At 42.3% G+C, this 12,296-nt stretch overlaps 1 protein-coding gene across 6 annotated transcripts in view; it reads right to left on the reverse strand.

The window, feature by feature from the left end:
* The window catches only part of LOC126183210 (ephrin type-B receptor 1-B), a 363,595-nt gene that overhangs the window by 145,293 nt on the left and 206,006 nt on the right, over positions 1–12,296 (reverse strand). For all 6 annotated transcript variants that reach the window (XM_049924992.1, XM_049924990.1, XM_049924988.1 and 3 more), the window contains exon 3: positions 1,235–1,314. In XM_049924992.1, coding sequence (XP_049780949.1) covers positions 1,235–1,314 — 80 coding nt within the window. The remainder of the gene's footprint in view (positions 1–1,234; positions 1,315–12,296) is intronic.

A 12,296-nucleotide genomic window follows, 5' to 3' on the forward strand; every position in this document is an offset into this window, starting at 1 on the left:
AAAAAATGCACTGTAGCCATGATAGCCTCTAATCATAGTAATTACGTCAAAATGCAATACCAGTCTAGTATATGATGACAAGCAGCAGTTACCACAACCCAATTACAAGCTGCCACATATCTGATTTAGCTTCATATCATTAGTTTCCTGCCACACTTTTGATGGAACACATTGATGCTGGTGGTTTTAGACCTCTCCTCCTGCACACCTCATCAAGCAGTCATTCACTTGAATCGTAATCTACCATTTCAAACATGGTTTATGTTCTCTCCAGCATCTTCAATTTACCACAAGAATTTTTTAGTCATTACACATATTTAACAACAGAACTCTTAGCAGAGTAAGTGGGCTGAAAACAGGACCCTGACGCACAAATGATGTTTTCCCATTTTCTGTTTTGTGACAGGTGATAAGTCATACTGGTGTGTATCTACATAGATAGGAATTGAACCAACTGATATTGTTCACCCAGTGAGGCAGCAAATCTGCTTAATGTATGAGTGTATCATAGTTGATACAATCAAAATCCCTTTGCTAAACCAATAATGTTGGCCACTCTTTATAACGTCTTACTAAGCCACTTCTGTCATAAACACAGCAAACAGTAAGCAGTGGTCTTACAAGATGACTAATTGCTTAAATGTTAATGGGATTCTGTCAGTAAATTATGTTTACTGACATGTGTGACAACACCCTTTGTACGAATCTATAATTTCAGAGCAAGAATGAAATTTTCAAGCCTCTAAACAAGCTAGTAGTTAAAATTTTCTTGAGGTTTATATTCTCAAGTGGTAGCTCACTGCCATGTAGCCGATGGTCTCATCTCTGTAAAGCCAAGTTACCAGATATGGCATCAGTGGTGATTAATTCATTACTAGTTAAGGCAATGATACATGTGTGCCTAGGGCTTTGTAAGGAATACAGTTCCAGAATCCTTCAACAATGGACTGTGAACTATGCACTGTGAATGTGTAATTTAATTTTACATGCCATCATAAACCTGTGAACCTGATAGACCAATGTACACGAATATATGAATCATCTCAAAGTTATGAGATTCCCATGCACATTGCCATTACGGACTCTGTACCACCATCCTCGCATGCTGCCCAAGGGCAGCTCTTAGTATACTTGTGTGTCCTCATAATAAATCATTAAATATCACATAAAAATGAACGTCAAAAATATTTATCCCTCACTACTAAACTATATCAACATAAAGTCATAAACATACCCCAGGTGTGACAGCCTGTGGTCCATATGGATACCTCGTCCACTCTAATGTTTCTTCCCGTGTTGTATCCAGCAGAACAACTGAAACAATAAGACAGTGGAACATTGATTAAACATGTTTCAATGAAGATTGAACTGACAGCAGTGGTATGGACAACAATTCTATCTAACTTATCTAGCAATTTCCATGTTGAATTGATTATGCCATGGTTTATTTATAGACCCCACATTTGCAGTAAACTCTGGCAGAAAGTCACTAATGATACAAAAAAAAAAACAACAATATTTTCAATGAAACAAGCACTCCATTGATTGGTACAAAACAGCAATCAATTTGACAAGAATAAGGATTTTCATGTAGAATCTGCTTAGGATTGCAAGCTTTGTTTCATGCCATTCACATTCGTATCCACCAATTATACTTATCTATAATCTTTCTATCATTTGTTAATGGCATTAATTTTGCTAAATGAGGCAACACTACTGATTAAGTTATATAAAAAGGTGTCCTCTCCCATTCAAGTTCATGCCAATCAGCCAAAATTTCATGGAGGAGCAACTACTTATGAATTGCAAAGGTTATGCTTTATATCTTCTTACATTCAGTGTCACTTGAGATATCATTATTGATTATACATTCTTTGTGCATATGATATTTTATTTCTTATTCAGATGCACCTTATGTCTGAGAGAAACTGACAGGTGATCAATTTTATTTGTGGAATAGTTTTGTTTTATTTTGTTTTTAAAAGTAACCATTTATGTGTATTTCCTTCAAATGGGTAAACTGGAATAATATGTTGTCAAAACAATTTTTGATGTGGGCAGTTTATAACCAGTGGCAATTCATCCACAGTTAGCAATAAAGATTTGAAACTAACTTTCTCCTTCATTTTTAACAGTCGAAAAATGGGCACCAAAATTCAGTGCGGTCCATACCTCCATTGAAGATGTACCAAACCTGCACCTACAGAAGAATACATTGTGAAAGTGCATTTTTCAGTATTGAATGATTGGTGGCTATACGCAAACAAAATAGCTCACACCTTAAAGACATTAGAGGAGGCAGTAGGAGAATTTTATATGAAAATGCGTAAAACCTAAAGCAGTTACCAGCAGGACATTTGGAGCAGCTGCAGAACTTAATTCAGGCAATGCCTTTAGTTTAGTTTATTACATATAGAAATGCACAACAACCAGTTCTTATCATATTTGGTACTTTTAAATTATTTGCTTGTCTATTTTTTTATCAAGATTTGAATGCTATGTGCAAGCATGTCCAAAAGGCTAGTCCCAGATTTCTAACAAACAGTTTCAATGCACTGCTTCCATCTAATGATGAGATTGGGCCAGCGGGTCTTACCTCCCATGATTGAGCTGTGGCCTCTCCTTCCTCGAGAGCAGCAACAGAGAGAAAAGAAGAGGCTGCTAGATGCAGGTAGCTTGAAAATTATGCACTGGAAGCTTCTCTTAGGAAATAGCATCAGGAAAGGGGGGAGGGGTGAAAGATCCAGTGTGCACTCAGTGTTTACCATGTGAATAATCGTCCAAATTTGGAAAATCCTATCCTTCAGGCAATTGAAGGCAGGGGTAGCATCAAAGACAGACTGCTTCTCACATTGACACCAGTAATGTCTGTTGTCAGGGATCTAATATCATTCTTGTTCCTTTCTGGATACTGGCAGAACTGATGAAGACAGCTGGGCTCCCTCATGAATTTTGAGCACAGTTATTCAGAGGACTGATCGTGGAGCCATGGGCCGAATTTTTACAATTGCACAGTGGTTTTAAAGTTTCTATAGAAAAATAAACTTAATTCATATTTATAAAAGGCTCTCTCTCATCGCACAGTGCAGCAGAATACCACACCAAATACTGGCAGTGGAATGGATTTTGAGGAAGTCTTCTCGGGGTGTAATATCTGTTCCTCTCCCACTGAGATAAGTGCAGTTTTGAAGCTTTTCGATCAAGTTTTACTAACTGGCGACAAAAAGAGACATCGCCGGGTTACACGAGAGAGTGCATTTGGAGATAATCATGATAGCAATCCTTCAGCTTGAAAAATGACGTCATATTTTTCTGGATTTGTTTATCCTGCCCCCCCACGAGTCAATTAAGAGAAGAAATTTGTTCTCCTGCATGTACGGCTTCATAGCATCAGTCAAAAAGTTTTTGTATAAGGTGGTTGAATATTTTCCAAATTCTGATGACGTAATGACGACAGTCCTACATTTTGTCCCATATTCATCCACGAAACTTTTCTTTTACCTTACCTTTTTATATCTTTTACGAACATATTAAAAGCTACAATATACTGAGCATTATTTCGATTTTATTTGCAGTGTAAGTAATGCAAAAATTGAAAATAAAAAGTTTCCGCACAGGGACTCGACTCCCACGACCCTCGAATTACTGCTGCCTGGAAACTACGTTACCTGACATAAAAGGCTCATGTCTTGAAACTTCTTGGCAGATTAAAACTGTGTGCCGGACCGAGACTCGAACTCGGGACCTTTGCCTTTCGCGGGCAGTGCTCTACCAACTTTTTTTAGTCTCATTTTGTTCTATATTGTTCGTTGAATTTGTTCGTGGCGGACGTCCGTTGACACCCGTTCAGGTTGTTAGTTGATCCGTTCACTCAGTTTTTTTTCTATTGCAGAGGGTAGCTAAACCCTCTGACCGAACACGCTGAGCTACCGTGCCGGCGTCTTCACAGCTTTACTTCTGCCAGTACCTCGTCTCCTACCTTCTAAACTTTACAGAAGATCTCCTGCGAACCTTGCAGAAGTAGCACTCCTGAAAGAAAGGATATTGCGGAGACATGGCTTAGCCACAGCCTGGGGGATGTTTCCAGAATGAAATTTTCACTCTGCAGCGGAGTGTGCGCTGATATGAAGCTGATATGATGAAGTCTCTGGATCGAATCTCACTGCTGTTGCTGATTTTTTTTATTACTCTCACGTAACTCTAACAGATTTATTACGACTGTCCAAATTATCAGTATTTAATGATTCATTTATTATTTGCATAATATTCGTCCTGAAAAATTGGGAAATAAAATAGGAGTATTTTTGTAAGGACACTGGAAATAAAAAAGGATACACGATCATTTTGAATCAAATCAGTATAGTCTTTTTATGACATTATTGTACCCATTTTGTGACACGTATGGAGCACTGCACGAATCAGGATGTTACTGATCTTCGAAAAATGTTAAACAATAATTATTGTGGAATACAGCACACGTAACGAACGCAGAGTTTTTGCAATAGCGTGGTTTTTTCAATGTTTCTACTGCAAAATAAATTTGGTTTACGTTCATAAACGGTTCTCGGCCATCACACACTTTCACGGCGTACCACGAATATTTGATCATAACCCCGGATATTGGGACAGGCAACTGATGGTTTACGATTGATTTAATGTTTATGCAATCTTCTCTTGAAGCTCTCTCTCTATTGTGTTCGGTGATGTACGAGCAATTTTTTAGTCGCTTCATAAGTTTTTTCTCCTGCGTGTAAAAATAAACGTCGCAGAGTTGCACCAACAGAGTACATTTTGGTGGAATTACTTTTAATACTGCACGGTGGCACTCTCTCTCTATCTTGAAAAATTTCGTCGTACAAGACCGGATTCGTTTGCCCCCCCATAAATCGAGGATCAAAAGACATTGTTCTTCTCTCACGTATAGCTTCAAGACGCCAATTAGAAATTTCCTGTATAGTACTATTGTGAGTTTGCCGTACTTTGAAGGTTATCATAACGTTTTTGTATCTGTGTGCCTACTCATCAGCAGCTTTTTCCACCCTTGATGCAAATGAGCCAGTGGTCTCTTGTAAGCAAACGAAAATGGTTGGTAGTAATTTTCCAGATAAGGTACAGCATATTGTGGATTGCACGAATCTGGCAACTTGTATATAGCGTTTCGCTGCAGAAGAACCGCCGGGCGCCGTGGCCGAGCGGTTCTAGGCGCTTCAGTCCGCAACCGCGCGACTGATACGGTCGCAGGTTCGAATCCTGCTTCGGGCATGGATGTGTGTGATGTCCTTAGGTTAGTTAGGTTTAAGTAGTTCTAAGTTCTAGGAGACTGATGACCTCAGATGTTAAGTCTCATAGTGCTCAGAGCCATTTTGCAGAAGAACCATCTGTGTTCTGCGATCGGCGAGAGTTTTGTCATAAGTTGATTGATATTTGCACCCTAGAACAAACATTACAAATTAGCATCATATGGTCTATAAAAATAGTATTGAAGTTGATGTAAATGAATCAGGTACTTCTATGTGTAATACCCGTTTGATTAGCGTTAATAACAAAGTCCTTGTCGTATTTTGGTATGAGGGCTCGAGTCTGCATCCGGAAATTTGCTACAGCATCAAGGACTTGTTGCAGTGAAGCGCTTTCCTTCTCAGATACAAATCTGATCTTTTTCTCGGACGAATCCGACGTTTTCGTTTGAAAAGCACTATCCACAAGTCAGAAATTTGAACATTTAAATCAGGAAATTGGTTAGCAGCTTCTATGAAACGATCACTGGTCCTCAAATGTTCTGTCTTGTTCCACAGAACATCTTTTCGAACCTTTCTTGCCTTTGAGGTGTGAAGCTCTCATTCTACGAAGAGTAGCCAAACTCCATCCTGGACGCTCTCTCGCTAGAACGGCGGCCCTAATCTTGTAATATTGCGGAATGCAATCGCTGACCATTTTCGACTGCTTCGCTTAGGCCTTGTAATCGTCTGATGAAGATGAAGCGCCACCTTCAGTTGCTTCAAACACACCCTACGTCGATGCCTTGATGGGCAATTAATTCGTCTTGTACGACGACTTGTTTCTCCGCTAGCATTTCGAAACTTCTGCTTCTCCAATTTCCATGTGTTCTTGTGTTATTACAGCAGAAGGTTTCGAAGCGATGAGGTTGTTTGCAGAACGAGCTGTTTATTGTGCACAAATGTCGTCTTTAATCATACTTCTGAAACTTCACTCTAAAGCGATTAGACTTCACAATGAGGTTCACGTTCTCTTGCTGTCGAAGTACCAGGCACACCAATACATTTACTCGTAACATCAGACATCTTGGAGTGTTGACATGTAACTACCTCGGGGGCTAACATACGAATCAAGTATTCTTTGTGTTTGTGATCGCAGTTCCTTTTCTCTTTTCACGAACCGAAAGCTATTTGTGAACATGCTGCTGTTTCTGGTGGGTCAAAACTTGTTGAAGCATTACTGGGAAAATGAGTTCATACGGTGAGTCGTACCATACCTGTACGTAGCCGGGAAAATGGGATCTTGGTGGGTTGAAACGTACCTGGAAGAATACGGCTATAATGGTAAACCACTTTCAAAATTTTAGAGAAAAACCCGAATTTTCAAGGTGAAGTTTATGTGAACAATAAATGATTCCTTAGATACTGATAATTTGCACAACACATGTTATAAGAAGTACGCGGAAACAAAGAAAGAACACTATCGGCAGTAAGACTCAGTTCAGTGTCTCATCTTATCAAACCAAGCGCTTACTAAGTCGGCTACAGACTCCTTAACTACTAGTTGCCACATAGAAGTACATATACGAGGGCAGTTCAATAAGTAATGCAACACATTTTTTTTCTCGGCCAATTTTGCTTGAAAAAACCGGAAATTTCTTGTGGAATATTTTCAAACATTCCCGCTTCGTCTCGTATAGTTTCATTGACTTCCGACAGGTGGCAGCGCTGTACGGAGCCGTTAAAATGGCGTCTGTAACGGATGTGCGTTGCAAACAACGGGCAGTGATCGAGTTTCTTTTGGCGGAAAACCAGGGCATCTCAGATATTCATAGGCGCTTGCAGAATGTCTACGGTGATCTGGCAGTGGACAAAAGCACGGTGAGTCGTGGGGCAAAGCGTGTGTCATCATCGCCGCAAGGTCAAGCAAGACTGATCTCCCGCGTGCGGGCCGGCCGTGCACAGCTGTGACTCCTGCAATGGCGGAGCGTGCGAACACACTCGTTCGAGATGATCGACGGATCACCATCAAACAACTCAGTGCTCAACTTGACATCTCTGTTGGTAGTACTGTCACAATTGTTCACCAGTTGGGATATTCAAAGGTTTGTTCCCGCAGGGTCCCTCGTTGTCTAACAGAACACCATAAAGAGCAAAGGAGAACCATCTGTGCGGAATTGCTTGCTCGTCATGTGGCTGATGGTGACAATTTCTTGTCAAAGATTGTTACAGGCGATGAAACATGGGTTCATCACTTCGAACCTGAAACAAAACGGCAATCAATGGAGTGGCGCCACACCCACTCCCCTACCAAGAAAAAGTTTAAAGCCATACCCTCAGCCGGTAAAGTCATGGTTACAGTCTTCTGGGACGCTGAAGGGGTTATTCTGTTCGATGTCCTTCCCCATGGTCAAACGATCAACTATGAAGTGTATTGTGCGACTCTTCAGAAATTGAAGAAACGACTTCAGCGTGTTCGTAGGCACAAAAATCTGAACGAACTTCTCCTTCTTCATGACAACGCAAGACCTCACACAAGTCTTCGCACCCGAAAGGAGCTCACAAAACTTCAGTGGACTGTTCTTCCTCATGCACCCTACAGCCCCGATCTCGCACCGTCGGATTTCCATATGTTTGGCCCAATGAAGGACGCAATCCGTGGGAGGCACTACGCGGATGATGAAGAAGTTATTGATGCAGTACGACGTTGGGTCCGACATCGACCAGTGGAATGGTACCGTGCAGGCATACAGGCCCTCATTTCAAGGTGGCGTAAGGCCGTAGCATTGAATGGAGATTACGTTGAAAAATAGTGTTGTATAGCTAAAAGATTGGGGAATAACCTGGTGTATTTCAATGCTGAATAAAGCAACCCCTGTTTCAGAAAAAAAATGTGTTGCATTACTTATTGAACTGCCCTCGTACATGCCTAAAACCTTCAGACCCGATTTTCTCGAAAACGGCTGACAGTTTCGCCTTGCTTTTTACATATGTTAAAGTTCTGCCCATGTTCTACATACCTTATCAACACGAATCAAATCGGTAAGGGTAAGTATACGTACGGTATCCTTGTCAGACCAGCATCACTGAAGTTTCGCGGGCTGTGATCGTACCAACTGAACTAACCAGGGCCGACTTGAATCATACCCACTTTCCCATACCGAAACAAGAGCAACTCTATAGAATTAGGAAAAGTACGGACGATAGGCCCTGAGTCATGCTGGATAGCTGAGCATGAAGAAATATTTCCCTCGCGAGGAAGAGGATTAGGTCCCCGTTCGGCACACAGTTTTAATAATTAAAGCAGTTACCAAAGTCATACAACAAACCACGTGAGCTCTTTGCAATTAAGACGACTGACTGATGGATGAGATCAGTACCAATCAATGCGAAAGCATCCTAGAACGAGAAACTGTCGGAAATACAACATCGAACATATGGGCCAATGGTTCAATTAACTGAGCCAGTATAATACAACAGCACACACTGCCGTACAATAAAAAATAAGAACGGCAGCTAAATTCCGAAGGTGCCCTCCCGTTGCGCAGCTATCCTGATGTCGGTGCTGTGCTATGATATGATCCGTTTCCTGGATGCCACCTCATTAAGAAGTTGTGATAAATCACCCATTAAATAGTGTGCCATTACCGCCAGCAAATTGCAATACGTGGCGAAGAAGTGACGATGCGGTCATGACATATACTGTTACTTGTTATTGCGGTCTTCAGTCCAAAGACTGGTTTGATGCGCCTATCCCTGCTACCCTATCCTGTGCAAGTCTCTTCATCTCCGAGTAACTACTGCAACCAATATCCATCTGAACATGCCTACATTATTCATCCCTTGGTCTCCCTTTACAAATTTCCCCCCCCCCTTCCCCCGCACCTCTTCGGAAAAGGCAACAACCCAGACACATACCTTCAGAAAAGACTCCTGAACACTTTCATTTACATTCGATGTTAACAAATTCCTCTTTTTCATACATGCCTTCCTTGCTATGGCGAACATGCATTTCATATCCTCTCTACCTTGGCCATCATCAGTTAGTCTGCTGGCCGAGCAGAAAATCTCATTTAGTACTTTAGAGCCTCATTTCCTTGTCTAATTCCTTCAGCACTACCTGAACTAAGTCTACTGCATTCATTGCCCTTGTTTTTCTTTTGTTGATGTTAATTTTATAACCTGATTTCAAGATATGCTACTGTTTGTAAAAAGTGAAACATTCAGAAGCAATGGTCCGCAACACGTCATTATGAGACGAGAAGTAGAACAGCCGGACCCAAATAAGTGATTTAAATGGCAGAAATGGTAGAAAGGTGGCGTGCACGTAGGCCCAACGGCGCCCTCTTTTGTGACACCGGACAGGGCAGTGTTACGCAAGTCAGCGTTACGTCATACGAAGTAGAAATCTGAAACAAAGGAGCACTATGCCTCGCCGACATCACAGGGTGGAATACCGGCAAGTGACTGCATTCGAATGGGATAGAATGATTGGTCTCCGAGAGGCGGGTCTGTCGTTCCGTGATACTGCAGTACAGGGAACTTTGCTTCAACAGTGAGGCTTATGTGGAACCAGTGAAGAGAGGAGGGCCATACACAGCGCAGACAGGGTATCGGACGACACAATGTGATCAAAGGGGCCGGCCGGAGTGGCCGTGCGGTTCTAGGCGCTACAGTCTGGAACCGCGTGACCGCTACGATCGCAGGTTCGAATCCTGCCTCGGGCATGGATGTGTGTGATGTCCTTAGGTTAGTTAGGTTTAAGTAGTTCTAAGTTCTAGGGGATTGATGACCACAGCAGTTAAGTCCCATAGTGCTCAGAGCCATTTGAGCCATTTTGATCAAAGGGGGAGATGACGCCGACCAGTGTGGCCGAGCGGTTCTAGGCGCTTCAGTCTTGAACGGTGCGACCGCTACGGTCGCAGGTTCTAATCCTGCTTCGGGCATGGATGTGTGTGATGTCCTTAGGTTAGTCAGGTTTAAGTAGTTGTAAGTTTTAGGGGATTGATGACCTCAGATGTTAAGTCCCATAGTGCTCAGAACCATTTGAACCATTTTTGGGGAGATGACCGCAGTCTTGTCCTCTTGGGCATAACGTCCACAACAGCTTCGTCCACAGTGTTGGCGCGACGTTGGAGCACTGCAATGAGTGTGGGCATGTCTGCGTCGACCGTTCGATGCCGTCTTCGGCGGGGACCCATGCCATTGCGTCGGCTTCGGGTAACCACAACCCACCACTGCCGCAGACGAACGCCGACCCTGGTGTGCTGAGCGGCGAAATGTAGTATTTTCGGACGCGTCCAGCTTCAACTTGACCTACTGTAATGGCTGATTACACATTCGACGCTGCCGTGGTGAACGCAATCGTGTAGATCGTACTGTTGAGAAGCATGGCGGGCAAATGCCAAGTGTGATGGTTTGGGGTTCATTGCTTATAACACGCGATCTGGCTTGCTATGTCTTCAGGGCAATCTGAAGAGCTACCGCTACAACAGGGATGTTTTACAGCGCGAGGCACTGCCCCTCCTGCTGGACATTCCACATGCCATATTTCAGCGGGACAATGTCGGGCTACATGTGGAGAGGAATGTGCAAGCCTTCTCCTGCAGGTCCTCCTACTGCCGCAGTTGACGAATTGTGGACGCGCCCACAACTCGTGTGGTAGAGTATTCCCAGCAGCATATTCGGGCACTCCTTCATTCCATGCCACGACGTCTAGCGACTCTGATTGCAGCACATAGTGGCGCTAATCCGTGCTGAATTTCCACAGCAACAGTGCATGCACAAGTCTGTAATGCGAATCATGTGTGTAGTGTCATGTCCCCTAATCGGTGGTATCAATTTCACCGTGATCACATCTCTAGGTCTTGGTGTTTCACTTTTTCCAAACAATAGTGTATTACCCATTCAACTGCTCTTCTAGGATCTTTGCTGCCTCTGATAGAATTACTTATAGCCCAATGGAAGGGAGGAAGATTAGGGTTTTACATCCCAAAGACAACGAAGTCATTAAAGACAGATCAGAATCTCAGGTAGTAGAAGGATGTGGAAAAACCTGCCGTGTCCTTTTGTACGCAATAATTCACGCATTGGCCTTAAATGATTTGGGGAATTCACATAAAACGTAAATCGGGATGACTGGACGGTGATTTGAATCCCTAAACCTCCGAATGCGTGTCCATTGTGCTAATCACTGCGCCACCTTGCTTTGCCTTACAAGCGGTATCACCTGTATTATGATGTGGGGGAAATGTAGATAAAAGATTGTGTGATAGTGGAATTGAATGGAAATAGTCGTGAAGTTGTTGTACACATATTCCGTTTCGGCCAGGAAGTAAATGTGAAGGATTAACTTATAAAATACCGCAATGGCAAATCACGATTAAATGCTGAGATCCAAGAGTCATGATTTGCATGTTTTCTTGCAAACACGTCATCGTAAGACGACATGTAGAACAGCTGAACCAAAACAAGTGATTTAAATGGCAGATACGGCAGTGAGGTGGCGTGCACGTAGGCCCAACGGCGCCCTCTTTTGTGTGACCAGACATGCCAGTGTTACAGTTTAGCTATAACTGTATATTAGACCTACAAAAATTCAAACCCAATTTCGATGTGAATGAGTTTATTTCTTAATTGAACGACAAATTTAACAGCGATCGTTAGTCACATATTTTTACCGTTCGTACAAAATGTGACGAGGCAAAGTATGGCAAAGGTAATATGTTATGTGCAGGCAAGCTATACATATTGTCTCGTCGCAGTTTGCATGAATGAACATCAAGTAGTCACGAAAAATATTCAAGCAGAATGCAACGCGACTGGATTTACACGAAGTACTAAAAGATAAAGAGGTTTCCTTACATAAATGACCTAACGAAAATTCCTGTGTAAAAAAAGAAAGTAATATAAATGAAAATTTCAGTGTAAATAAAAACATATATGCAACAAGCTAGAAATACACAAAAATACACTCCTGGAAATGGAAAAAAGAACACATTGACACCGGTGTGTCAGACCCACCATACTTGCTCCGGACACTGCGAGAGGGCTGTACAAGCAATGATCACACGCACGGCA

The sequence above is a fragment of the Schistocerca cancellata genome, chromosome 4 (genome assembly GCF_023864275.1).
Source record: "Schistocerca cancellata isolate TAMUIC-IGC-003103 chromosome 4, iqSchCanc2.1, whole genome shotgun sequence".
Taxonomy (NCBI): Eukaryota; Metazoa; Arthropoda; class Insecta; order Orthoptera; family Acrididae; genus Schistocerca; species Schistocerca cancellata.